The 27,168-nt window shown below is 39.0% G+C and overlaps 1 protein-coding gene across 1 annotated transcript in view; it reads left to right on the forward strand.

The window, feature by feature from the left end:
- Positions 1-14,574, forward strand: part of LOC145819066 (uncharacterized) — a 35,089-nt gene extending 20,515 nt beyond the window's left edge. The window contains exons 2-3 of the mRNA XM_082913051.1: positions 13,639-13,977; positions 14,117-14,574. Coding sequence (XP_082769177.1) covers positions 13,639-13,977; positions 14,117-14,574 — 797 coding nt within the window. The remainder of the gene's footprint in view (positions 1-13,638; positions 13,978-14,116) is intronic.
- The last annotated feature ends 12,594 nt before the right edge of the window (positions 14,575-27,168 follow it).

Raw genomic sequence — 27,168 nt, forward strand, 5'->3', positions numbered from 1 at the left:
CCTAGTGCACGGAAAACAGTAATTCACTCCACGTAAGCACATAAACACATAAGCACTTACGAATTTCATCTCCGGATAATGATAGTCCCGAGGCGTTACTAGAGTTCCGGTAAGAAACAGCATTGATCAAGTGCTTTTCCAACAAGACTACCAAAAACCCAAGGATCCAATCAACATCCTAGAAACTACATTCCATACCCACATAGTCACATAAGCATGTTATCAATTAAGCACATAGCATATGACACTACATCTAAGTCTCTATCAAGCGAGACAAACCCATTGTGATCCTAATCACTTCCCACGTACCCAAAGTATTCGAACCCGGTACGCTCTGATACCAAGTTGTCACGCCCTCAAAATAATAACATTAAACCCATCAAATAAAACATTCATTGACATACGAAATATCCACATTCTTCTATTCATCAGAGTTTCATTACAAAAGTATTACATGTTAACAACAAAAGCAAAATGCCCTACGGGCTTACAGCTTTCCAAGTTAACACTTGGTTACAACAAAAGAGTGCTAACTCATCTACACATTAAGCCCTCGGCTTGAATATACATGTAATACATCAAAAGGAACTTAAACAACAAAAATCTGCCCGCCTCTAGCCTCCCAAGCTATGACCTTGGAGGTGGCATGCTACCGGTACCTGAAAATGATATTCCTATATAGGGTGAGCCACAGCCCAGTAGAAATACACTAAACCAACCATGAACAATGACTAAAAGATTAGCAATTGATAGATGGCCAACACTGATACATCCACATGAATCACACATTATGTTATACGACTTATGAGGCCAAGTTACTTTTGATTTTCCCTTTTTCAACAGATAAGCATATTAGCTCTATCATCATCTCAACAGATATGTATAAAAACTATATCCCACGTTCACAGATAAGCATATAAGCTGTATCCACACTTCACAAAGATAAGCATATGAGCTCTATCTTCACTTCTCTAGACAAGCATATGAGCTGTATCTACGGAGTTCATCCCCTATCTTCTCCCAATACTATCCGGTTTAGAGGTACATCCCCCATCTTCCCCTAAACCGCGGAGTACATCCCCCATCTCCTCCTCTACACATAACGTATACAAGCACATTGGTTCTATATACAATCACTCAATACATACAGTTAATGTATTCTATCAACCGTGAAATTCCATGACACATTCCATTGATTAGTTTTCATTTTCCTAATCATCATGCATTGTCTACAACAATCACGACTATCCTCCACCGATAGCCCAAAGCAGTTATTTCTAAATAGAAAATAAATGCACCAATGGATATTCTATCAACATTTCAATTCGGCGAGTGATAAATAATTCAACTACACCCTTTAACCCCATGCATTCCCAATCTCAACAATTCCATTTCATTTCCTCATTTCTCACAATTAATTATCCCAATTAATCAAACAAAGTAATTAGGTCATTTTCCATAATTAACATTACAACCCTTAGGTCCCATTTTCATCAATGATTCAACATTTATTCCATTTCTCTATGCCAAACATGCATCTAGGTTTATTATAAATAAAACCCCAACTTTTGTAAAATAACACAAAAGCCCCAAACTTTCACAAAATTACCAAACCAACCCCAACATCTAAAAATACCAAAATTTAAAGACAAAATCCAGAGAGAGGAGTAGGATATCCCTACCTCAAATCCGGAGCCCCAAGGGAGAAGATGACAAAACGCAACGTGCTCCAAATCCCGAAATTTTCAGATTAAAAAGTAGCCCTCGACGATCAACAACTTTTTTGTAAATGCCAAAGATGAGCAAATCACTCCTACTAGATCAAAACCTAGAGAGAAGGTAGAGTTCTAGAGTGAGAGGCTCAACAATGGTGTTTTTTGGGAAAGTAGGAGAGAGAAGAGAAAGTGAAAAGTGATTTGAAAAGTCAAAACTCGGAACTTAAGCCCAGTCGCCCCGCTCGAGTGTCAAACACCCCGCTCGAGTGTCACTCACAGACTCCCGCTCGAGCGGCGGATACACACTCCCAGAACTTTTACAGAACTAGGTCTCCGCTCGAGCGTCAACTCTCCCGCTCGAGCGTCACACACAGAACCCCGCTCGAGCCGCCAATTCCACGCTCGAGCTTCCAACACTGCATAGGAAATACTGGATGGGTGCAATTCCCGCTCGAGCGCCAAAACCCCTGCTCGAGCAGACAGGTCAAAATCTGGGCAACTAGTTTTGGTTTCTAAACTCAACCAACCTGTAACAAACCTGCCCAACACATCCTATGACTCAAATATGAAGTAAAAGGGATGTAAGCAAGATAATAATCAACTACCAACATCCACGGACACATGTCTGGATCACTGTACAACAAGGGTAAACCCGGGATCGCTATATTGAAGCTTAAAGAGAGTGCTGGAGTTGCAGCTTTGAAGGTGTTCTTCAAGGGTGAGCTTCTAACCCTTAAAACCCTTGTTTTGGTGTAAGCTTTTGAACCTATTTGCATGCTGTTTTTGGCTTGACTTTTTGCTGAAAAAAGTTCTGATTTTTAAGGCTTAACATGTTTGTTTGAGGTCTCTTTTGTGTTGGGGGTGGTCCACCCCCTCTTGTGCCTTGTTAGGCCTTGTTTTGAACCTTCTTTTTTAGCTATTGGGACCACTTCTTTTTGGCCTTCTTTCCACTGAAATCCAAAGGATTTTCAATGGTGGAAAGATGGTTTTGAGGTCCCAAATAGGAGAGGGTCATCCCCTCTCCTTGTGTTCTTGAATGCTTGCTTCATTTGCCTCATGTTTGAGCATGTTTCTTAAGCTTATGTTGGCACCATCTTAGCATGTATTTGGGGTTATTTTGACATGGCATACCATTGTTTTGACTTGGTTTTGTCACCTCATGCATGGTTAGTACACTTGTAGTGTAAATCTTACAAACTAGCTTTGTATGCTTCATGAAGTAGCATGTCTTTCTAGCTTATTTTGAGTCCATCTCAGCATGTTCTTGGTGTTGTTTTGCCATGATATACCTCTATTAAGGCTTGGTTTGATAGCCCCATGCACTTGTAGTGCAATTCCATGAACTAGCCTAATGTATATCATGCCTTAGACCATTATTCTAGCATGATTTTGGCTTAACTCTAAGAATCTTTTGTTCATGTTTTAGCATGCTCTAGCTCTAATTTATGTTGTTTTGGTCATGCATGCCATGCTTTGTATAGCAATAGTTCATTCTAGCTTGTTAGCTTTGTGTATCGAGTCCACTAGCATGCATTGCTTAGGCTACTTTCATGATTTGACATCATTTGTTATGAGATTTCAGTGCATGCTTCATGTTCATGCACTCACATTTGTCACTCTTTCCATGCTTTGGAAGGTTGGTCCTTTATGCCTTAACATGAGCCATTGCGTATGCCTTCATGCCTAACCTTGTGAGCTATCATTTCAGTGTGTTTTTGGGGTTATTTTGCCATGATATAACTCTGATTTTTGTTGGCGAAGCCATCTCATGCTTGGTCTTGGTAGGTGTAGTGTAATCCTCCCTTTTGGCCTTGCATATTTCATGCTTCATTCTCACCATGCTAGCTTATTTTGACTTCCTTCCATGCATGTTTTAGCATCATTTTAACATGCTCTAGAACTATTTTGGGTTGTATTTGTCATATGCTTCATGCATTACATAGCTATAGTGCAATTGGCCTTGCTAGCTTTGAGTTTTGAGCACCATAGCATGCTTCATTTGTGTCATGTACATGATTTGGCATCATTTCACATGTTATTTTAGAGCTTATAGCATTGCCATGTTCCCATTTCTCTCACCCTTTGAGTGCCTCTAAGGCTTGTGCATTGTTGCCTAGCTTATGGCCTAGCTTGTATGCTTGCATGCCTAGACTTTTGAGCTCCTATCTTAGCATGCTTTGGTCTTTGTTTTGACCTATTTAAGCTTTGTCCATGGTTGGTTCATGCATTTGTGCCATGTATTGCATGTCCCTTGTATAGTCCTCTTTGCTAGCCTTATGCCTTAAGGTCTCTAGTATGCTATACTTGTATTGTTTGAATGATTTGGCATCATTTCATACCTTATTTCGGAGCATTTAGTGTTGTTACACTTCCACATTTATCACTCCTTGAGCACTCTTGAGAGTTGTGCTCTTATGCTTTATTGATAGGCTAATGCATGAGCATGCATTTACCTTGCATTTCATGTCATTATTTCATCATTATGGCCATTGTTTTGGCATGACTGAGGTCTGTCCATATTCGGTTTAAGTCCATTGAGCATTGTGTATGCCATGTTACATTACGTTGTGTATTCCATGTTGTTTGCATTGTGTATGCCATGTTGTTGTTTGCATTGTGTATGCATGCTATTAGTATCATTAGGTTGCTTAGGTTGCTTTGCATTGTGTATGCATGCCATTAGCATTGGTAGGATAGCATGTTGTATGCATACATTACATTGTTGTTTGCATGCTAGGTTTCATTGCATTATTGTTTGCTTTCATGTTTAGCATTGATAGGTTGCTCATGTTGCATCGCATTGTGTATGCATGCATTACATCGTGTTTATCATGCTTGAGTTGCTTTGCATTTGTTTGGATTAGGTGTTAATCTGGACATGAGAAACGAGGGACATTTCATACTTGAAGTGATGAAACGTGCCTCAATTCTCGGTCGCCAACCCTCTTGATCAAGCATGATAGAGGTCAAGGCTTTATGTGTTTATTTGTTCATTCATTTTACATTGAATTGTGCAATTCGGCTTCTCGGCCATCATGCATCAAGATGCCTGATTGGTGGCCCGAGGGTCGAGAACCACACTCCCTTGAGTTTATGAGATGGCAGGGAGGGTGGTTGTGCACACATACCTTGCAAATTCATTGCCATGCCCTTTCTTGCTCTCTGTTGCGGCAAACTGGAGAAGTGCAGCAAAAACTGGTCGGCCGACCAGAAAAACTAGCTGGCTGACCACTTTTTCTAGTCTACAGCAAAGAAAAGTGGTCGGCAGGTGGTTGGCAACATCAACAACTGGTTGGCCATGTTCCTACAGGTCCCCAAGGTGAGTTAGAAGCTTTCTGGAGCTTGGTGCAAGGTTCCGAGAACAGTTGCAAACAGAGGCAAATTGGGGCATCACAACGGATTTCCGAACGAGGCGACCGAGCATGCATGCACTCCTCTTCCCGACGACCTCTTTTTACTGCTTTCCTTAGCTAGTTTATGCTTTGGTTATGTATTTAAGTAGTTAATGTGTTTAGCTGCTTATTTGTGTTATAATAACTAGCTAGTTAACTTGTTAGTTAATTAGCTCCGTTTTGTACTTAATTAGTTAGCTTGTTAGTTAATTAGTTTTGTGATGTAATAATTAGTTTAATTAGCTTAGATTAGCTAGTTAGCTTCTTATTCGAACCCTCAGTCGAGAGGGCCAACTGTTGTAATAAGCGTGCATGTGTGTGATGCATGTCTTCTTATTCGAACCATTTCTTTCTCCCTTTTACTTACCAGCTTTCAATGGTTAGTTTTAGGGCATATTTTGATTAGCATCCTTATGCTTTCATGCGCGCATCATTCATCTATTTTGCATGCACCGGGCTCGACGCATCGTACTAACTGCATTGTATTTCAATTCCAAGTTGAATACATGTATTGAATTGTCGCATTCATATGCCATCTTCAGAATAGCCGAGCCTATCTTAGCTGCCTTTTGCATGTGTTGCATTAGCTATCTTAACATGAACTAGGATCATGCATGAATTCTAACTAGTTTTCTGTTTTGGCTCGGAGTACACTGTGAGTGTTTACGCTTTAGCATACTGTATGTGTGTAAGTGCTGCCATGTTTAGCATGCTTTCTATGAGGCTACCTGGTTAAGTGATTGCCTGTATGAATGCCTGTGGGTGAAGGTTTGATTACTTGAATTGGAACAATTCATCGAAATCCTCGTCTTAGCCTACTTGCGAGTCGCAAACTTTAAACCGTTTTCAAACAAACGAACATGAAATATTTTGTTCCAACTTAGGCGATCTAGTCTATACTTGTATGCTGCACACATCACATAGTAATTCTAAGTTAATAACTGAAATAAGAACACATGTTCTTTCAAAAACAAAATATCATGCTTAGTAAAGGCCGATCCTTTGATCGGGCGAGCGAGGGTGCTCATTGCATGACCTTCCCCTTTCGTACCCAAGTTCCTGAGTCGAGGCAACTTTGGTGATGATGGACACGTGGCCTTAGGCATGAGTCAGGGTTTCCTAAATTTCCCAAAACAAAACATTTAGGTGGCGACTCTATATCTGGCAAAGCAGTCCATGTTTGGCATTTCTTTATTAAAAATCAGTTTTCCAAAACGATTTGCTGGATTTGGACTCTTTGGTGATTTATCGGTCTCACATTGCACTTTGTGAGATTAGATTCAGAACCGTGACATCAGTCCGAACTGTAGTAGCTAAGAACGAAACGATTCGCGCCCTCGCGGCGCGGAGAGCAGAGTTCTCGGGGCGGTCTACAGTAAGGCATAGACAAGAATGGATGGATATGATTAATGACTAACTTAGGGAAGATGTAACTAGGAGATGTTTGTACGATTAATTTTCTAAGACATGAAGATACCCTACTCCGACCTCATCTTAAAAATAGAATTGTTACACGTACCTTAGCTATTATCCATAATTACCAATATAAGGATATGACTTACCCATCCAACAAAATGCTTTTATTATTTAAGGGGGATAGATTACTGATTCAAGAAATCAACAAACACAATGGAAAGATCGCCACATCAGGAAATTGGCAATACAAGCCCTCACACTGGAGCAGCAGCGTCATTACCCATATAGTCAACAGTTCAAGAAGTGCGGGAGATTAGCTTATCTCCTTAGTCATTAATTAGGGAGGAATTCGATTTAAAACACTATTATTAGAATAAGGCCAATGGCGACTCTAGACAGAACGGATAATAACGTAAAAGGGAAAGATGATCTGAATGATTTAAAACACGTTGCCAGCACTAGGACGCAATTGCCCACAGCATTTTGAGACATGAAGAATGACTGAAATTTCGATGATGAAATTTATTTAAGGGGGATAGCCTGTGAGACCCCTAACTTTTGTAAATCCTATTAAGTCCCTTACTTTTAAATTATTTCTTAATTAATTGCAATTTTGACCCTAGGATCAAAATACATGCACCAACTGAAAACTCGCAAACCCTGATCGAGTTCAGAAACTTAGAAATAATTTCCAATACTCTAACTGACTCCCTAAATATGAAATTACCACTTGGAAACCCTAGGTTTTTCCAGTCTTTATCACGTTCGTCGGTTGATCGCGTTTTTGTTCGAAAGAAATCCAAACCGAATTAGATTCTCTAACCCCAATTTAATTTAATTCTACACTAAAATAAATGTTCCAATTCATAAATTAAACCCAATGCCCTCATATTTTTCTTAAATCACAAATTGACCCCAAGCAAATACCATTATATATTTATATATACACTTGTACCCTAAAATCTTTTTTTAACATTATATTTTACAATTTCCAAGAGTTGAACACAAAAAAAAAATAAATAAATAAAATAAATTATATATATATATATAAAACAAGTCCATCAATTCACCATCACATGGCTAGCCATCATACCTCCTAGGCTATAATCATTGTACTTTAGTACAAACAAATCCCTTGAAATATTGAAACAATAATGACCTTGGTACCTATGAAAATTTGCTATATATATGAGTGTACTTCTAACTAGAAGGTATTTAAATTAGCCTTAAACATAACTAGATCATAATTAAATACATAATTAAGGTTCTAATCCTCTATCATTCAATTACATTTAAACTAAATCAAGGCACTATTCAATTGAATTGGAACCAATGGACATTTAAATACACCACCATCCTCTATCTATTTGAACATCAAACACCACACCCACACACTCACATGTCATATAGAGAGGGAGAGGAGTGGAGAGTGAGCTTGTGGGAGGAAGAAAGAAGAGAAAGAGAGCAAGTCTTGCAAAACTAGTTCCATAAGCATTTGAGTAAGCCACAACACAACTCTCTCTTTTATTTTCCTTTTTCAAATACATGCTTTTAGAAGTTTTAAACATTCATTTCAGATGTGCTTTGATGGTATTCTTGTGTTAGAAATGAAAGAAGTTGAGCCTTGATTCTACTCTTCTTGTATTTCTCTTAATCGGTATAAGACTACATTTTTTCATATCAAACTCTCAAAATTTCCAATGGCACACCTTCACCTTAAATTTCTAAGTTCAATACATATTATTTAGCAAGTTTTCATCATAAGATAAGTGGAAAATTTCCCCTAGTTGACCTCTTTTCTCACCAAATTTCTATTTTCAAGAACTGTGCCAGAAAAATCTATTTTTCATCCAAATTTCAAAATTTCTAGAAAAATGTAGAAAAATCTTTTCGACCACCATTTTATGTAAAAATCTTCCTTAAGGAGTTATCTTTCAACTAAAATTGGTTTCATTGAAAATGAGTGAGCGATTTGTGAGAAACTCCAATTTTCGTAACGGTTGACAAATCTGGACAGCGCTGGAACATTTCTCAAATAACTAAAAACGTAGAAAGGCTATCACATTTTCAAAACATGTTCGGAAAACTAGATTACATTCTATACGAACCATAGGAAGGCCGAGTTCGGTAAAAATCTAAAATAGCCCTTTTGATTTTAATCTTTAAATGGTACTGAATCTGGAAATTTAGTTTTGCATGGGTGTTTTATGCTCTTGTGTTCATGAATATGCTTATTAGTTTATGATCATTTCTTGGTATAATATTGCATGTGTTATAATTATGTTCCTTATCTTCATCATTTTAATGATGCTCATGCTTATGTGGATATTACTATCTTGTTGAGTTTGTTCTAACTTGACTTAAAACATTGATCCAAACGGAAATTTTAATTGGGATGGTATTGGGTTTTCTATCACTTGAATATTGAAGTGATGATAATGTGTTATGTATGGATTGATGGGATGTGCTCCCTAATTGAAGGTTACGTCTTGTGCAAGCGGTTGTCGCATAAACCCTAGAATGGAACGGACGTATTCAGACTCTTTGCGATGGTTTGATTGGTGAGATAAAGTTGGGTCGTGATGGGACATTCAGGAGGATAAAACGTTTTTTGAAGGATGAGGTTGGATTCAGGAGATAAAACCTTTTTATTTTCATTGTCCCTTTTGAGGCCCTACTGTGAAGCCCCCGAAATATGTATTCACTTTAAAAACCCTAATGTTGAATTATTTTCTTAAAGCCCCTCGGTTACTTGAATAAATTCGAATCTTGTCGGTTAGCATTATTTCTTTTTTTTTTTTTTTATCAAAACAGGAATTACACTAGCCGAATTAGGTTCCCTAACCTAATTTAATTCTACATAAATTACATGTATTTAACACAAAGTCCTTACTTCTTCATTAAATTCAAAATAAACCATAAAAACTAGCACATGTACCCTAATATTATTAGTACCATCAATCTTGTAAGATATACATATATATACACCTTGAAGAGTGTGCTCTAGGCCCTAAACAAATAAAATAATAACCCATCACACTCCTAGGGAAGAGAGAGGAGCCAATTTTCAAGACTATGATTAAGATATTCTAGGAAATCCAAACCTAGTAACGTAGACCCAGGTTGCAAATCTCAAAACTAGTTACCTTTCAACTAGAGATCAACTAATTGATGCCAAAACCTGGGATTTAACACCTTAGTTACTCCTACCCCATTTGGCACCAACCAAAATCCTAGCTTTCCCATTCATTTTCAACTAAAGCGCTTTTATGTCCTTTTACCCCAAATTGCCTATATACCACACCCTCCCTAGGTTGCAAACATACACACAACACACTCACTCACACACATTTTGGTTAGAGAGAGGGAGGAGAGCAAGGAAGAGAAGTCTAGAGGAGGAGAGGCAAGAAGAAGAGAGTTTCTTGCGCAAAGCTAGAAGGTAAGCCACCAACACAACCTTCTCTTCATTTTCTTTTCTAATGCATGTTCTTTTTAAAGATTTTAAGTGATGTTTCAGATCTGTTATTATCATGTTCTTATGTTAAAAATACCAAGATTTGAGTGTTGTTTCCATCTCTCTTGTGTTTTTACCCATTTTGGCACAAACCATCTTCTTTTTGTACAAATCTCTCAACTTTTCAAGGGCACTCTTTGAAACAAATTTTCTGAGTTAAACATGTGATAGTTAGCATATTTTCTTCACAAAAGAAATGAAAGTTTCCCATGGTGGAACGCCCTTTTCATAAATCTTCTTAATTTGGGCATTCTACCTTAGAACCTGTTTTTTCCTGCCAACTTTCAAAAATTCCAGAAAAATCTAAAAAAATATTCTGAACCTCTGTTTTATGTCAAAACCTTCCTTTAGAAGTTATCTTTCAACTAAAATTGGTTTCATCGAAAAACACTGAGCGATTTGCAAGAAAATTAGGTTTTCGTTTTGGCCAAGCCCGATAAAGGATCTAAAATAGCTCTTTCATTTTAATCTTTATGCGATGCTAAATCCGGAAATTTTGTTAGGTACGGACGTTTTGTACCTTTGAGTTCATGAGATTGTTGTAGCTTATAATCATGTCTTGACCGGATAATATATGTGTTGTGGTTATGTTATTTACCTTTCTCATCCTAAGAATGCATGCTTATATGGATATTAATGTTTTATATGTTGAACTAACCTTGTTTTAAAACACTTAATCCAACGGGAAACCTAATTGGGTGGGTATTGGGTTTTTCAAACATTTGAGTAATGAAAAGATGATAATATGTGGTATATGGTATGTTGGGATGCGTTCCCTGTTTAAAATTTAAATTCTTGCGCAAGTGGTTTTCGGAACCTTTGAACGGAGATGTTGTATTCGGACCCTAGGTGGTTTGGTATAAGGAGAGATTCGGGCAAGGCCCTATTTTTTTTTACGGTCTCTTTTGAGGCCCTGCGGTCAGCGCTACGTGGTATATAACCGTTGGTAGGCATCCGAGCTTAGTTCTGCAACAAACCAGCAAAAGATGGGGCATACCAAATAATCCGCGTCCGATTCTTGTGGTTGGGAAGACATAATCTCTTTGGGGGATTTCTAGTTTACTGACACCTAACTTAACCATTTATTTATTTATTTATTTATTGGAGTATCATGCTTTACTACTTGATGTTATATTTTGTGATTGTGTATTGGACAGGAAAAAAGGGGTGGGGTGTGTGCGTGTGTTTACTGGGCATTCAAAGCTCACGGCGTATCATGCCAGGTGACGAAGAGGAACTCATAGCGGGAGATGTCGAAGCTGAAACATTTGAAGACTTTTGGCTATCCTAGAATATTAGAAGTTTCTTTTGATATTTTTGTAAGACTCATGTGAAGTTTAAAACTTTCTTTTTGGGATGTAATGTAATGGAACAATCTTTTTAATCAAGTATATTGTGGTTATTATGTAATTATATTCTATGTATGAACCTTAGCGTTGCTTATGAGACCTTGTGTCAATGTCTTGTAAGATCTGTCAAAAAGGTAGTGCGCTGCCTAAGAAAGCCGGACTTAGAAGGGAGGCTATTGGACTCTTCCGGCGATCTGGGATCTTACTTGGTTATTGACCATAGGACTCACTAGTGACTTACCCTTGACTGCAACCTATAGTGTAGAATCGGGACGTCACAACTTGGTATCAGAGCCTAGGTTCAACCCTTACCCACGCGTTTCGACCTGCGATTAGAGACTACCTTGCCCCGACTATGTTATATTATTACAGTACCTATTCTATCCACAAGGAGACATAAAAAATGGAACCTTTTTTGACCTACCTTAGGGAATTTCTTCGAATTTCGGGCACAGCAACAACAATTCATGAGGACCTACATCAGGATCGTGAAATGGTTTTAACTTTGAGTGCGGCCTCACATCGCGCAGCAGAGGGTGCTATTAGTTTTACGCGTCTTCTATCGATTGTCGTACCCTCATCTTGAATTCGTAACCTTTATTCAATATCATTCTTTCCCAAGATTAAGTCTTGTCCATCTAGTCCTGTTTTATATACTACTATTTGTAAATTTGACCTCCTTTGACCCTTGATTATTTTATTAGCCCAAGGCTTCTTGTAAATAATTTCATTTCTTTGCTCGGCGATGAATCTTGGATATTCAGTTTGAAACGCGGATGGCCAATGCAGTTTCAAGTTAAATATCTAGTTTGGTCACTACATTTATAACCTTGATCACATTGAAGTTCGAAACCATAACATCATACCATTCATCCATATTTCAGTTAATCCTGATGTTATCACCATTAGTGCTTCGTATTCTTCATCTCTACTTCAATCCAATATTAGGAATCTTGTAATTATTATTATGTATATATGAAGTTGTGATAATTAAACTCTAACTTAATATCAGGAATTGCCTCTGTAGTTAGAATTTGACTTACGCCTCACCCCATTCAAGAAAAAAAAATGGTGGACCATACTTCAAGACAAGTAATAACATGAGCTTGCAAGCAACAATAGAAATGCGGTACCGGGAAATTGAAACCTTAAGAATGGAGTAGTAACCGTGGCTAAAAATCCTGAACCCTATCAAGAATCAAATATTGGAAGAGTCTTACCATCCTTGTGGAAATAATCGGCACAACATTCAGAATGGAAGGAGGTAGAATCCAGCAGGATTTGGAGCTTGTGGAAAGGATACTCAACCGCATGAAGATGCCCTACTTCGACCTCATCTTAAAAATAGATTCGTTACTCAGCAATTACCGATAATTACCAAAAGAATGAGATGACTTACCCATCCAACGGAGCATGTTTTCGGTTTAAGGGGGATAGACAAGATTCCATGACTTCAACGAAATGAAGGACGTAGTGGCGCGATCAACTCACGGGTTGGATAGCAAGTTTGATTCTAAAGAAGGAGGGCCAAGGAGAAATAGAACTTCCACGCGTAGTATGCGATTATGCAGATGTATTTCCTATGGAATTACCAGGATTGCCGCCAACTCGGGAAGTAGACTTTAGCATCGAGCTGCAACTTGAAACTACATGAACATCCATGGCTCCGTATCGTATGGCACCAGTAGAACTACGAGAATTGAAGACACAACTACAGGAATTGCTCGAGAGAGGATTCATTAGGCCAAGTACTTCGCCATGGGGAGCACCCGTGTTTTTTGCTAAAAAGAAGGATCGGTCATTAAGGCTATGCATCGATTATTGTCAACTCAATTGAGTCACGATTAAGAACCGATACCCACTCCCAAGGATTGATGACCTTTTTGACCAACTTAGCGGCTCAAGGTGCTATTCAAAGATCAATCTCAGGTCAGGTTACCATCAACTACGAGTCAAGGAGGACGATATACCAAGGACTGCCTATCGTACTAGATACGGCCACTATGAGTTTGTAGTAATGCCCTATGGACTAACCGATGCACCGGCAGTATTCATGAGCCTAATGAATAAGATCTTTAGACCATACCTTGACCAATTCGTAGTAGTGTTCATTGATGACATCTTGGTATATTCAAGGTTTGAAGAAGAGCATGAGCAACATTTAAGGACTGTCCTCCAAGTTCTTAGGGATAATTGGTTATATGCCAAGGCGAGTAAATGTGAGTTCTGGTTGAATGAAGTAAAATTCTTAGGGCATGTGAATGGGATTGCGGTGGATCCAACCAAGGTGGAGGCAGTATTAGATTGGACACAACCAAAAACCATGTCAGAAATCCGCAGCTTCTTAGGATTGGCCGGTTATTACCAGAGGTTCATCCAAGATCTCTCCAAACTAGCTAAATCAATGACTCGCTTGACGCAAAAGGGAGTAAAGTATGAGTGGGATGAGGCTTGCGAAAAATCCTTCCAAGAGCTAAAAAAGAGGTTAACTGCTGCGCCAATTTTGACCATCCCAGAAAGAGAAGAGTGGTACACTGTGTATTGCGATACGTCTAAAGAAGAGTTAGGTTGCGTGCTTATGCAATGGAAAGGTAGTCACATACGGATCCAGGCAGTTGAAACCTCATGAGCGCAACTACCCCACACATGACTTGGAGTTAGCAGCCGTAGTTTTTGCCCTAAAGCAGTGGCGACATTACCTGTATGGGAAACAATTTGAGATTTTCACAGATCACAAGAGCCTGAAGTATCTATACACGCAGAAGGACATTAACTTGAGACGGAGACGATGGATGGAGTATCTTGAGGATTTCCAGTTCACTCTCTCATATCACCCCGGTAAAGCCAAAGTAGTAGCAGATGCTCTAAGTCGCAAGAGCAGAGGGATGATGGCTAGGATCTCCGTCAAGGAATGGGATATGGTTAAGACACTCAATGAGTTCAGGATCCAAGTAGAATCTCAAGATACAAGAGCATATCTTAGTGCGCAGAAGGTGATGCCTAAGTTGATGAATAAGGTCATGGAGGCCCAGAAGCACGATCAAGAGGTGTCCTATATCAAGGGACGTCTGGAATCAGGAGAACCTATGCCCGATTGGGTAATTCACCCCGATGGGAGTTTAAAATACCAAGGTAGATTGTTTGTACCAAGTGACGAGTTACTTAGAGAAAAGGTACTGGAGGAATGACATCATTCTGCATTTGCGGTACATCCATGAGGGACTAAAGTGTACCAAGATTTGAAGAGGCAGTATTGGTGGAATGGAATGAAGAAGGAAGTGGCTAAATTTGTAGCACAATATCTAACATGCCAACAAGTAAAGGCGGAATGTCAGAAACCAGGGGGAATGTTGCAACCTCTACCAAATGGAAGTGGGAGTACGTGATGATGGATTTTGTGACAGGGTTGCCTAAGTCACCTAAAGGGCGCGATGCTATATGGGTAATAGTGGGCCGTCTCACTAAGTCAGCACATTTCCTACCCTATAAGATGACCGACATTTTAGAGTCTATGTGCAGGCTCTACATTGGAGAGATCATTCGACTACATGGAATTCCGGTATCTATTGTGTCAGATCGTGATCCACGATTCACCTCTCGATTTTGGGGAAGCCTGTAGGAAGCGCTTGGTACTAAGCTATGTTTTGGCACCGCCTTTCACCCGCAGACGGATGGACAACCTGAACGCACCATCCAGACGCTCGAAGATATGTTTAGAGCTTGCGCAATGGATTTTCAAGGAAGTTGGGAACGTCACCTACCTTTAATTGAATTCGCCTGCAACAACAACTTTCAAGCTAGCATCAGTATGACGCCTTTTGAAGCGTTATATAGACGACCTTGTAGATCGCCGATTTGTCAGACTGAAGTGGGTGATGCAAATTTGATAGGACCCGAACTTGTTCTAGAAACTACTGAAAAGGTCAAATTGATCTGATAACGGCTAAAGACTGCCCAAGACCGTCAAAAGAATTATGTTGACAGGAGGAGAAGACCATTGATATTTGAAGTAGGCAGCCACGTGTTCCTAAAGGTGCAACCTAGGCGTGGAATCGTACGTTTTGGGAGAAAGGGGGAGCTGTCACCACGATATATTGGACCTTTTGAGGTATTGGAAAGAGTGGGTGAAGTAGCTTATAGATTAGCTCTACCCCCGCAGTTAGCAGGAACACACAACGTCTTCTGTGTATCTATGTTGAGAAAATACATCGCTGACCCGTTACACGTCCACAAGTGGGAAGAAATCAGTCTTGACAAGGATGTTACATTTAAAGAAGGACTGGTAGCAATACAAGACAGTCGAGAAAAGAACCTTAGAGGCAAGAGGGTTCACTTGGTAAAAGTGCTATGGCGTCATCGGGGAGTTGAGGAATCTACTTGGGAATGCCAGGATTGGGTGAAGGCAAACTACCCCGTGTTTTTTGAAGACAGTATGTAGTTGAATTTCGGGGACGAAATTGTTTTAAGGGGGATAGGTTGTGAAGCCCCCGAAATATGTATTCACTTTAAAAACCCTAATGTTGAATTATTTTCTTAAAGCCCCTCGGTTACTTGAATAAATTTGAATCTTGTCGATTAGCATTACTTCTTTTTTTTTTTTTTTTTTTGTTATCGAAACAGGAATTACACTAGCCGAATTAGGTTCCCCAACCTAATTTAATTCTACATAAATTACATGTATTTAACACCATGCCCTTACTTCTTTATTAAATTCAAAATAAACCATAAAAACTAGCACATGTACCCTAATATTATTAGTACCATCAATCTTGTAAGATATACATATATATACACCTTGAAGAGTGTGCTCTAGGACCTAAACAAATAAAATAATAACCCATCACACTCCTAGGAAAGAGAGAGGAGCCAATTTTCAAGACTATGATTAAGATATTCTAGGAAATCCAAACCTAGTGACCTAGACCTAGGTTGCAAATCTCAAAACTAGTTACCTTTCAACTAGAGATCAACTAATTGATGCCAAAACCTAGGATTTAACACCTTAGTTACTCCTATCCCATTTGGCACCAACCAAAATCCTAGCTTTCCCATCCATTTTCAACTAAAGGGCTTTTATGTCCTTTTACCCCAAATTGCCTATATATACCACACCCTCCCTAGCTTGCAAACATACACACAACACACTCACTCACACACACATTTTGGTTAGAGAGTGGGAGGAGAGCAAGGAAGAGAAGTCTAGAGGAGGAGAGGGAAGAAGAAGAGAGTTTCTTGTGCAAAGCTAGAAGGTAAGCCACCAACACAACCTTCTCTTCATTTTCTTTTCTAATGCATGATCTTTTTAAAGATTTTAAGTGATGTTTCTGTAATAACCCGACCCTCATACATGTTTTCTGATTTATTTTTAGTCCTTGTTTTATGTTTTTAAATGTTTATTGCGAAATTCCATGAGAAATTAAGATTAAGTACATGAAATCCATGTTTAAGGATGATTATCTGTCCCTTAAGAAACGTATCTGTTATACCTTAAATCTTTGACTCAGAAATTGGAAGCCTTAACGGCTTAATTATCTGAAATTGATTTTATATCTATGATCAGCATAATTTTTAAGTAATATTAAGCATGTTTACAAAATTTCAATTTCGGGATGATTAAACGATGGAATTTTGTCTTATATGCCTTTATATATATATATATATATTTATATCAAAGTCTAAGTCCACTTAAGCTTAATCAAGACTTGAACCATCTTCTGGAGAGGAAAACAAAAACGAAAGAAGAGAAAAAAAAAGGAAAAGAAAAGGGGAACTAGGGCAAAGCTCAACAAGGAAGGAAATTGAGATTAAATTAGGAGATCCCTGCCATGTTTAAAGCTTAAGGTATGATAAATCTAGTGTATATGAGAATTCTCCTTTTAATTGTGAAGAAGGGTTTGTTTATATATGAATTATGTTTGATGATTTAGGGTCATGGACAAGTGTTCATAATTTATGTTTGATTAAAGGGGTAGTCATCAATTGGTTGCTTTGATATGCAATTTATACCTCAATCTTTGTTTCTCATGTTAAATCCATGAAAATATATTTGTGTAATGTATGATGTTTGAATAAACATGAGGAACTTGAACTAAAGATAGAATTTAGAAGGTTTGTAACTTGAATAAGCTTCTACTCATGTGTATTTTATGATGTTCAAGTTTTAATTGTGTATTGGTGATGTTGGGTTAATGTATTGCATTAATTTCTCCTTGTCTTGCATGAATAAGGAAGTGGTGTTGCAGAATTTCTGGTTGAACTTCGAAACTACCCAAAACAGGGGCACGACTGCTCGAGCGGAGGTTCGGGCGCTCGAGCGGAAAGGAAGAAAAATTTATATGTTCTGTTTTGCGTGCTGCACCCTCAGTTATTTTTAGATTATGTTTTTGATGATCTTAGATGGTTATAAATTCACTTGAAGCATAATGAATCAGGAACTAATGTACCAAGGGAAAAGAAGAATTAATATGCAAGGTTTGATTGTGTACAGGACACACTCTAGGGGCGAGTAGCACGTCATCTCAACACCACAGTGAGTAGTAGTACCATTATATGCTTCATATATATATAGCTAACGATTGTCATTAGCATCCTGTTTATACACGCTATGTAATTACGTTATGTTTTGATATGTGTCAATAAAGAAAGGGAAAAATGAAGTGTTTTCATTCTTTTAGATTATGAGCCTTTGGCCATACGATATAAGGAACTACGCTACGAAACAAAGTGCTACACGGGACTAAGTGCTACATTGTGAGTCACCGCTAGAAACCGTGTGAGACACCTCTTGAGTTCATACAAGAATTTACAAGGGCTCAATGCCAATTTACAAGGGCTCAATGCCAATTTATAAGGGCTCAATGCCAAATGATTCAAGGGCTCTATGCCAATTTTTTTAAGGGCCTTGCGCCACTATGTTAATGGGCTTCATGCCACCCTGATTAAGGGCTTGTGCCACACTATATAAGGGCTTTAAGCCAAAACATTATGTTCAAGCTAATATGTTCAATGATAAGATCTAAGACTATTATGAATAAGTACAGATTCAGACTCATTATGTGAATGCTACATTAGTATCCGGAAGTACATGTTGAAGCTTTGGATATCAGGTTGGAACTTTACTTCGCATTTTAGAATTTCAAAAATTGCATGGTCCGATCGAGCGGAGGAATTCCCACTCGAGCGTGAAAATTAACCTTTTAGCAGTTTTTTAGAAATTTCGCTGTCCGCTCGAGCGGTGGAAATTCCGCTCGAGCATAAAAATCGACCTCCCAGTACTTTTGTTAATTTGTACAGTCCGCTTGAGCGGCCAAAGTGGCGCTCGAGCGGGGACTCATTTTCAGGAAAATTTGAAAAGTTGCATTTAATTCATATGTGTATCCTTATCTATTTCCAAAGCATGTTAGACACAATTCATGGTTCAATAAGTGTTGAGAAGCTACGAAACTATATGTATCCTTTTACTACGATTCAAGTTAAGCATCACCTCGTTATGTAATACTATTCACTGAGCTTGGCTCACCCTTTGTCATGTCTGTATCTGTAGGTAACTAACCAGGAGGTCATCCCTAGCCCAGGACGCCTGTTTCTTTTGTCAACCTTCATGAGCCCGAGTACTAAATGAGAGCACTTATTTTGTGAAGTCTTACTAAGATATTGACTTGTATTTTGATTACTCATTTAAGGTTGATTGTACATGACTATAATACTTTTGTATATGCCTTACCATAAGGGTGGGACTGTGTATGTATGTGTATATAACTGATGCTTGATGTATCATTTTGGCTTGTAACTAATTGTCACAGTATTCAAGACGCATGTGATCCTGGCATACTAGAAGTGGCTCAATGGAAATTCTTATTATTTGAATTTTAGTGCTTCCGTTAAGGCCCCGTATACTACGTACCATAGTGTATTTATCCGTTTCCGTTTAGGTCATGCCCAAACTTTTGGGGGCGTGACAGTTTCAGATCAATTATTATCATGTTCTTATGTTAAAAATACCAAGATTTGAGTATTGTTTCCATCTCTCTTGTGTTTTACCCATTTTGGCACAAACCATCTTCTTTTTGTACAAATCTCTCAACTTTTCAAGGGCACTCTTTCAAACAAATTTTCTGAGTTAAACATGTGATAGTTAGCATATTTTCTTCACAAAAGAAATGAAACTTTCCCATGGTGGAACGCCCTTTTCATAAATCTTCTTAATTTGGGCATTCTACCTTAGAACCTGTTTTTTTCAGCCAACTTTCGAAAATTCCAGAAAAATGTACAAACATATTCTGAACCTCCATTTTATTTCAAAACCTTCCATTAGAAGTTATCTTTCAACTAAAATTGGTTTCATCGAAAAACATTAAGCGGTTTACAAGAAACTCAAGTTTTCGTAACAGTCGACAGAACTTGGCAGATTCTGGACGGACCCTGGACAGCGCTGAAATATTATCTAGATAACTTAGAATCTGAAAGAGCAACCCCAATTCCGAAAAATGCTCTAGAAACTAGATTTAATCCTCTACAAATCATAGGAAGGCCAAGCCCGATAAAGGATCTAAAATAGCTCTTTCATTTTAATCTTTACGAGATGCTAAATCTGGAAATTTTGTTAGGTATGGATGTTTTGTACCTTTGAGTTCATGAGATTGTTGTAGCTTATAATCATGTCTTGACCAGATAATATATGTGTTGTGGTTATGTTATTTACCTTTCTCATCTTAAGAATGCATGCTTATATGGATATTAATGTTTTATATGTTGAACTAACCTTGTTTTAAAACACTTAATCCAACGGGAAACCTAATTGGGTGGCTATTGGGTTTTTCGAACATTTGAGTAATGAAAAGATGATAATATGTGGTATATGGTATGTTGGGATGCGTTCCCTATTTAAAAATTAAAGTCTTGCGCAACTGGTTTTCGGAACCCTTGAACGGAGCGGTTGTATTCGGACCCTAGGTGGTTTGGTGTAAGGAGGGATTCTGGCAAAGCCCTATTTTTTTTACCATCTCTTTTGAGGCCCTGTGGTTGGCGCTACGTGGTATATAACCGTTGGTAGGCATCCGAGGTTAGTTCAGTAACAAAACAGCAAAAGATGGGGCATACCGAATAATCCGCGTCCGATTCTTGTGGTTGGGAGGACGTAATCTCTTTGGGGGATTTCTAGTTTACTGACATCTAACTTAACCATTTATTTATTTATTTTATTTATTTATTGGAGTCTCATGCTTTACTACTTGATGTTATATTTTGTGATTGTGTATTGGACTGGAAAAAAGGGGTGGAGTGTGTGCGTGTGTTTACTGGGCATTCAAAACTCACGGCGTATCATGCCAGGTGACGAAGAGGAACTCATAGCGGGAGATGTCGAACCTGAAACATTTGAAGACTTTTGGCTATCCTAGAGTATTAGAAGTTTCTTTTGATATTTTTGTAAGACTCGTCTGAAGTTTAAAACTTTCTTTTTGGAATGTAATGTAATGGAACAATCTTTTTAATCAAGTATACTTTGGTTATTATGTAATTATATTCTATGTATGAACCTTAGCATTGCTTATGAGACCTTGTGTCAATGCCTTGTAAGATCTGCCAAAAAAGTAGTGCACTGCCTAAGAAAGCCGGACTTAGAAGGGAGGCTATTGAACTCCTCTGGCGATCTGGGAACTTACTTGGTTATTGACCATAGGACTCACTAGTGACTTACCCTTGACTGCAATCTATAGCGTAGAATCGGGGCGTCACAACTTGGTATCAGAGCCCAGGTTCAACCCTTACCCACGCGTTTCGACCTGCGATTAGAGACTACATTGCCCCGACTATGTTATATTATTACAGTATCTATTCTATCCACAAGGAGACATCAAAAATGGAACCTTTCTTGACCTACCTTAGGGAATTTCTTCAAATTTCGGGCACACCAACAACAATTCATGAGGACCTACATCAGGATCGTGAAATGGTTTTAACTTTGAGTGCGGCCTCACATCGCGCAGCAGAGGGTGCTATTAGTTCTACGCGTCTTCTATCGAGTGTCGTACCCTCATCTTGAATTCGTAACCTTTATTCAATATCATTCTTTCCCAAGATTAAGTCTTGTCCATCTAGTCCTGTTTTATATACTACTATTTGTAAATTTGACACCCTTTGACCCTTGATTATTTTATTTAGCCCAAGGCTTCTTGTAAATAATTTCATTTCTTTGCTCGGTGATGAATCTTGGATATTCAGTTTGAAACACGGATGGCCAATGCAGTTTCAAGTTAAATATCTAGTTTAGTCACTACATCTATAACCTTAATCACATTGAAGTTCGAAACCATAATATCATACCATTCATCCATATTTCAGTTAATCTTGATGTTATCACCATAAGTGCTTCGTATTCTTCATCTCTACTTCAATCCAATATTAGGAATCTTGTAATTATTAGTATGTATATATGAAGTTGTGTTGTGTGAACACCCTAGGATAATTAAACTCTAACTTAATATCAGGAATTGCCTCTGTAGTTAGAATTTGACTTACGCCTCACCCCATTCAAGAAAAAAAAATGGTGGACCATACTTCAAGACAAGTAATAACATGAGCTTGCAAGCAACAATAGAAATGCGGTACCAGGAAATTGAAACCTTAAGAATGGACTAGTAACCGTGGCTAAAAATCCTGAACCCTATCAAAAATCAAATATTGGAAGAGTCTTACCATCCTTGTGGAAATAATCGGCAGAACATTCAGAATGGAAGGAGGTAGAATCCAAGAGGATTTGGAGCTTGTGGAAAGGAAACTCAACCGCCTGAAGATACCCTACTTCGACCTCATCTTTAAAATTGATTCGTTACTCAGTAATTACCGATAGTTACCAAAAGAATGAGATGACTTACCCATCCAACGAAGCATGTTTTCGGTTTAAAGGGGATAGACAAGATTCCATGACTTCAACGAAATGAAGGACGCAGTGGGGCGATCAACTCGTGGGTAGGATAGCAAGTCTGATTCTAAATGCGGAGGGCCAAGGAGAAATACAACTTCCGCGCGTAGTATGCGATTATGAAGATGTATTTCCTATGGAATTACCAGGATTGCCGCCAACTCGGGAAGTAGACTTTAGCATCGAGTTGCAACTTGGAACTACCTCAATATCCGTGGCTCCGTATCGTATGGCACCAGCAGAACTACAAGAATTGAAGACACAACTACAGGAATTGCTCGAGAGAGGATTCATTAGGCCAAGTACTTCGCCATGGGGAGCACCCGTGTTGTTTGCTAAAAAGAAGGATGGGTCGTTAAGGATATGCATCGATTATTGTCAACTCAATCGAGTCACGATTAAGAATCGATACCCACTCCCAAGGATTGATGACCTTTTCGACCAACTTAGCGGCTCGAGGTGCTATTCAAAGATCAATCTCAGGTCAGGTTACCATGAACTACAAGTCAAGGAGGAGGATATACCAAGGACTGCCTATCGTACTAGATATGGCCACTATGAGTTTGTAGTAATGCCCTTTGGACTAACCGATGCACCGGCAGTATTCATGAGCCTAATGAATAAGATCTTTAGACCATACCTTGACCAATTCGTAGTAGTGTTCATTGATGACATCTTGGTATATTCAAGGTCTGAAGAAGAGCGTGAGCAACATTTAAGGACTATCCTCCAAGTTCTTAGGGATAATTGGTTATATGCCAAGGCGAGTAAATGTGAGTTCTGGTTGAATGAAAAAAAATTCTTAGGGCATGTGAAAGGGATTGTGGTGGATCCAACCAAGGTGGAGGCAGTATTAGATTGGACACAACCAAAAACCATGTCAGAAATCCGCAGCTTCTTAGGATTGGCCGGTTATTACCAGAGGTTCATCCAAGATCTCTCCAAACTAGCTAAATCAATGACTCGCTTGACGCAAAAGGGAGTAAAGTATGAGTGGGATGAGGCTTGCGAAAAATCCTTCCAAGAGCTAAAAAAGAGGTTAACTGCTGCGCCAATTTTGACCATCCCAGAAAGAGAAGAGTGGTACACTGTGTATTGCGATGCGTCTAAAGAAGAGTTAGGTTGCGGGCTTATGCAATGGAAAGGTAATCACATACAGATCCTGGCAGTTGAAACCTCATGAGCGCAACTACCCCACACATGACTTGGAGTTAGCAGCCATAGTTTTTGCCCTAAAGCAGTGGCGACATTACCTGTATGGGAAACAATTTGAGATTTTCACAGATCACAAGAGCCTGAAGTATCTATAGACGCAGAAGGACATTAACTTGAGACGGAGACGATGGATGGAGTATCTTGAGGATTTCCAGTTCACTCTCTCATATCACCCCGGTAAAGCCAAAGTAGTAGCAGATGCTCTAAGTCGCAAGAGCAGAGGAATGATGGCTAGGATCTCCGTCAAGGAATGGGATATGGTTAAGACACTCAATGAGTTCAGGATCCAAGTAGAATCTCAAGATACAAGAGCATATCTTAGTGCGCAGAAGGTGATGCCTAAGTTGATGAATTAGGTCATGGAGGCCCAGAAGCACGATCAAGAGGTGGCCTATATCAAAGGACGTCTGGAATCAGGAGAACCCATGCCCGATTGGGTAATTCACCCCGATGGGAGTTTAAAATACCAAGGTAGATTATTTGTACCAAGTGACGAGTTACTTAGAGAAAAGGTACTGGAGGAATGACATCATTCTGCATTTGCGGTACATACAGGAGGGACTAAAGTGTACCAAGATTTGAAGAGGCAGTATTGGTGGAATGGAATGAAGAAGGAAGTGGCTAAATTTGTAGCAAAATATGTAACATGCCAACAAGTAAAGGCAGAACGTCAGAAACCAGGGGGAATGTTGCAACCTCTACCAAATGGAAGTGGGAGTACGTGATGGTGGATTTTGTGACAGGGTTTCCTAAGTCACCTAAAGGGCGCAATGCTATATGGGTAATAGTGGGCTGTCTCACTAAGTCAGCACATTTCCTACCCTATAAGATGACCGACATTTTAGAGTCTATGTGCAGGCTCTACATTGGAGAGATCATTCGACTATATGGAATTCCGGTATCTATTGTGTCAGATCGTGATCCACGATTCACCTCTCGATTTTGGGGAAGCCTGAAGGAAGCTCTTGGTACTAAGTTATGTTTTAGCACCGCCTTTCACCCGCAGACGGATGGACAACCTGAACGCACCATCCAGACACTCGAAGATATGTTGAAAGCTTGCGCAATGGATTTTGAAGGAAGTTGGGAACGTCACCTACCTTTAATTGAATTCGCCTATAACAACAGCTTTCAAGCTAGCATCAGTATGACGCCTTTTGAAGCGTTATATAGACGACCTTGTAGATCGTCGATTTGTCAGACTGAAGTGGGTGATGCAAATCTGATAGGACCCGAACTTGTTCTAGAAACTACTGAGAAGGTCAAATTGATCCGACAACGGTTAAAGACTGCCCAAGACCGTCAAAAGAATTATGTAGACAGGAGGAGAAGACCATTGATATTTGAAGTAGGCAGCCACGTGTTCCTAAAGGTGCAACCTAGGCGTGGAATCGTACGTTTTGGGAGAAATTGGGAGCTGTCACCACGATATATTGGACCTTTTGAGGTATTGGAAAGAGTGGGTGATGTAGCTTATAGATTAGCTCTACCCCCGCAGTTAGCAGGAACACATAACGTCTTCTATGTATCTATGTTGAGAAAATACATCGCTGACCTGTTACACGTCCTCAAGTGGGAAGAAATCAGTCTTGACAAGGATGTTACATTTAAAGAAGGACCGGTAGCAATACAAGACAGTCGAGAAAAGAACCATAGAGGCAAGACGGTTCACTTGGTAAAAGTGCTATGGCGTCATCGGGGAGTTGAGGAATCTACTTAGGAACGCCAGGATTGGGTGAAGGCAAACTACCCCGAGCTTTTCGAAGACAGAATGTAGTTGAATTTCGGGGACGAAATTGTTTTAAGGGGGATAGGTTGTGAAGCCCCCGAAATATGTATTCACTTTAAAAACCCTAATGTTGAATTATTTTCTTAAAGCCCCTCGGTTACTTGAATAAATTCGAATCTTGTCGGTTAGCATTACTTTTTTTTTTCTTTTCTTTTTTTTTATCAAAACAGGAATTACACTAGCCGAATTTGGTTCCCTAACCTAATTTAATTCTACATAAATTACATGTATTTAACACCAAGCCCTTACTTCTTTATGAAATTCAAAATAAACCATAAAAACTAGCACATGTGTAATACCCCTGTTCCGTAATATGTTAATTGGTCCGTAACATGATGTGATTATGTATTTTGATATGATTTTGTGTTCCACTATGTGAAAATATGTGATTTGAAGTTCTATCTGTTCACCGTAGGAATATCTGTTTGAATAATCAGCTTTGGAAATTTAATTGAGGGCCTTATCGGCCACAGAACCCGAAATCGATTACGCCATTATGGTTGGCATAATTTTTAGAGCCTACGGTGAAATTTAATTGAAAATTGATTCTGGTAAATTTAAACTGATTGAAATGATAAATTAAGTATCCCATTATTTTATATTATTATATTGACTTAGTGGGACTTAATATATTTGAGCACTACACCTTATTTCTCTCCCTTAGCTTATTTTGGCTGATTCTTGAACTCAATTTGAGAGGGAGAGCCGACTATAGGGAGGGAGAAAGAGGGATTATGCAACTTTGGTCTTGAAACTTGGAGATTGGAAGTCTAATTCAAGATTTGATCATAGATTGTGAGGATCAAGCTCCTAGGTGAGTGATTCTTGGATTATAATTGTAATTTTGTGCATGTCCAAGCTATCTTGGTGATCAAGAACAAGATTGTAATGAAGTTGAGTTGTGTTTGTTGAATTGAAGCTTAATATGTGCATGCATGTAAGAAATACTTTGAAATTTGCATGTTTGAGCACAAATGTGTATAACCCATGTGAAATATTAAAGGAAACTCATGTCTTGATCACCATTTGTGTTATCTAAGTTGAGAATGTGGCTAATCCATCACATGCATGTACAAATTGAGACGATATGAGCTTTGAATGCATGAAATGGTTACATTGGTAATGAGTTGGTGGAAAATGAGCCATGCATGTAAATAAATTATGAAATTGAGCTTCAATATGTTGTAATTCTATGTTTGTACCATGTTAGTATATGATTATGTGAAGTTTGGGCCGAAATCATGCATTTAGAGCCTTTGAATGTCGAGATGAAGCTCAAGAACTCAATCTGGAAAACCCAGATTTTTGATGTCCGCTCGAGCGGGTTAAGTGACGCTCGAGCGAAGAAATCGAGCTCCCAGCATTTTCTGCAGACATGGTTCCCGCTCGAGCGTGGAAGTCGACGCTCGAGCGTGGGACTATTTTGACAGGCCTTCCGCTCGAGCGCCCTATTTAACGCTCGAGCGTATTTTTCATGCAACCAGTACTTTTGCAGGCCTTGAGGGTCCGCTCGAGCAGGTAAATTGACGCTCGAGCGGGGACCCTAATTTCTGGAATTTTGTTCATGCGTTCTGTGTTTCGTTTTCCGTTCTCTTTCACTTGTAATCACTCTTAGGCGTATGTTAAACATTATAAATGAGTTAATGAGACAAGAATAAAGCCTAAAGAGGAATATGTGAATTAAGGGACGGATTGAATTGTTAATGACCCTTTTGTGTGCATGGAATGTGTAGGGTCAAGCTCCAGGGCGAATCCACAAGCCGATCACTGTGAGTAATATCAATATTTGAATGCTTGCGAATGTCCAATTGTTTACCCCCCTTTTAAGCTTTATGAATTGCTAATTGGGATTGTGGA

Source organism: Camellia sinensis, chromosome 2, assembly GCF_055761805.1.
Source record: "Camellia sinensis isolate YWXY chromosome 2, ASM5576180v1, whole genome shotgun sequence".
Classification (NCBI taxonomy): Eukaryota; Viridiplantae; Streptophyta; class Magnoliopsida; order Ericales; family Theaceae; genus Camellia; species Camellia sinensis.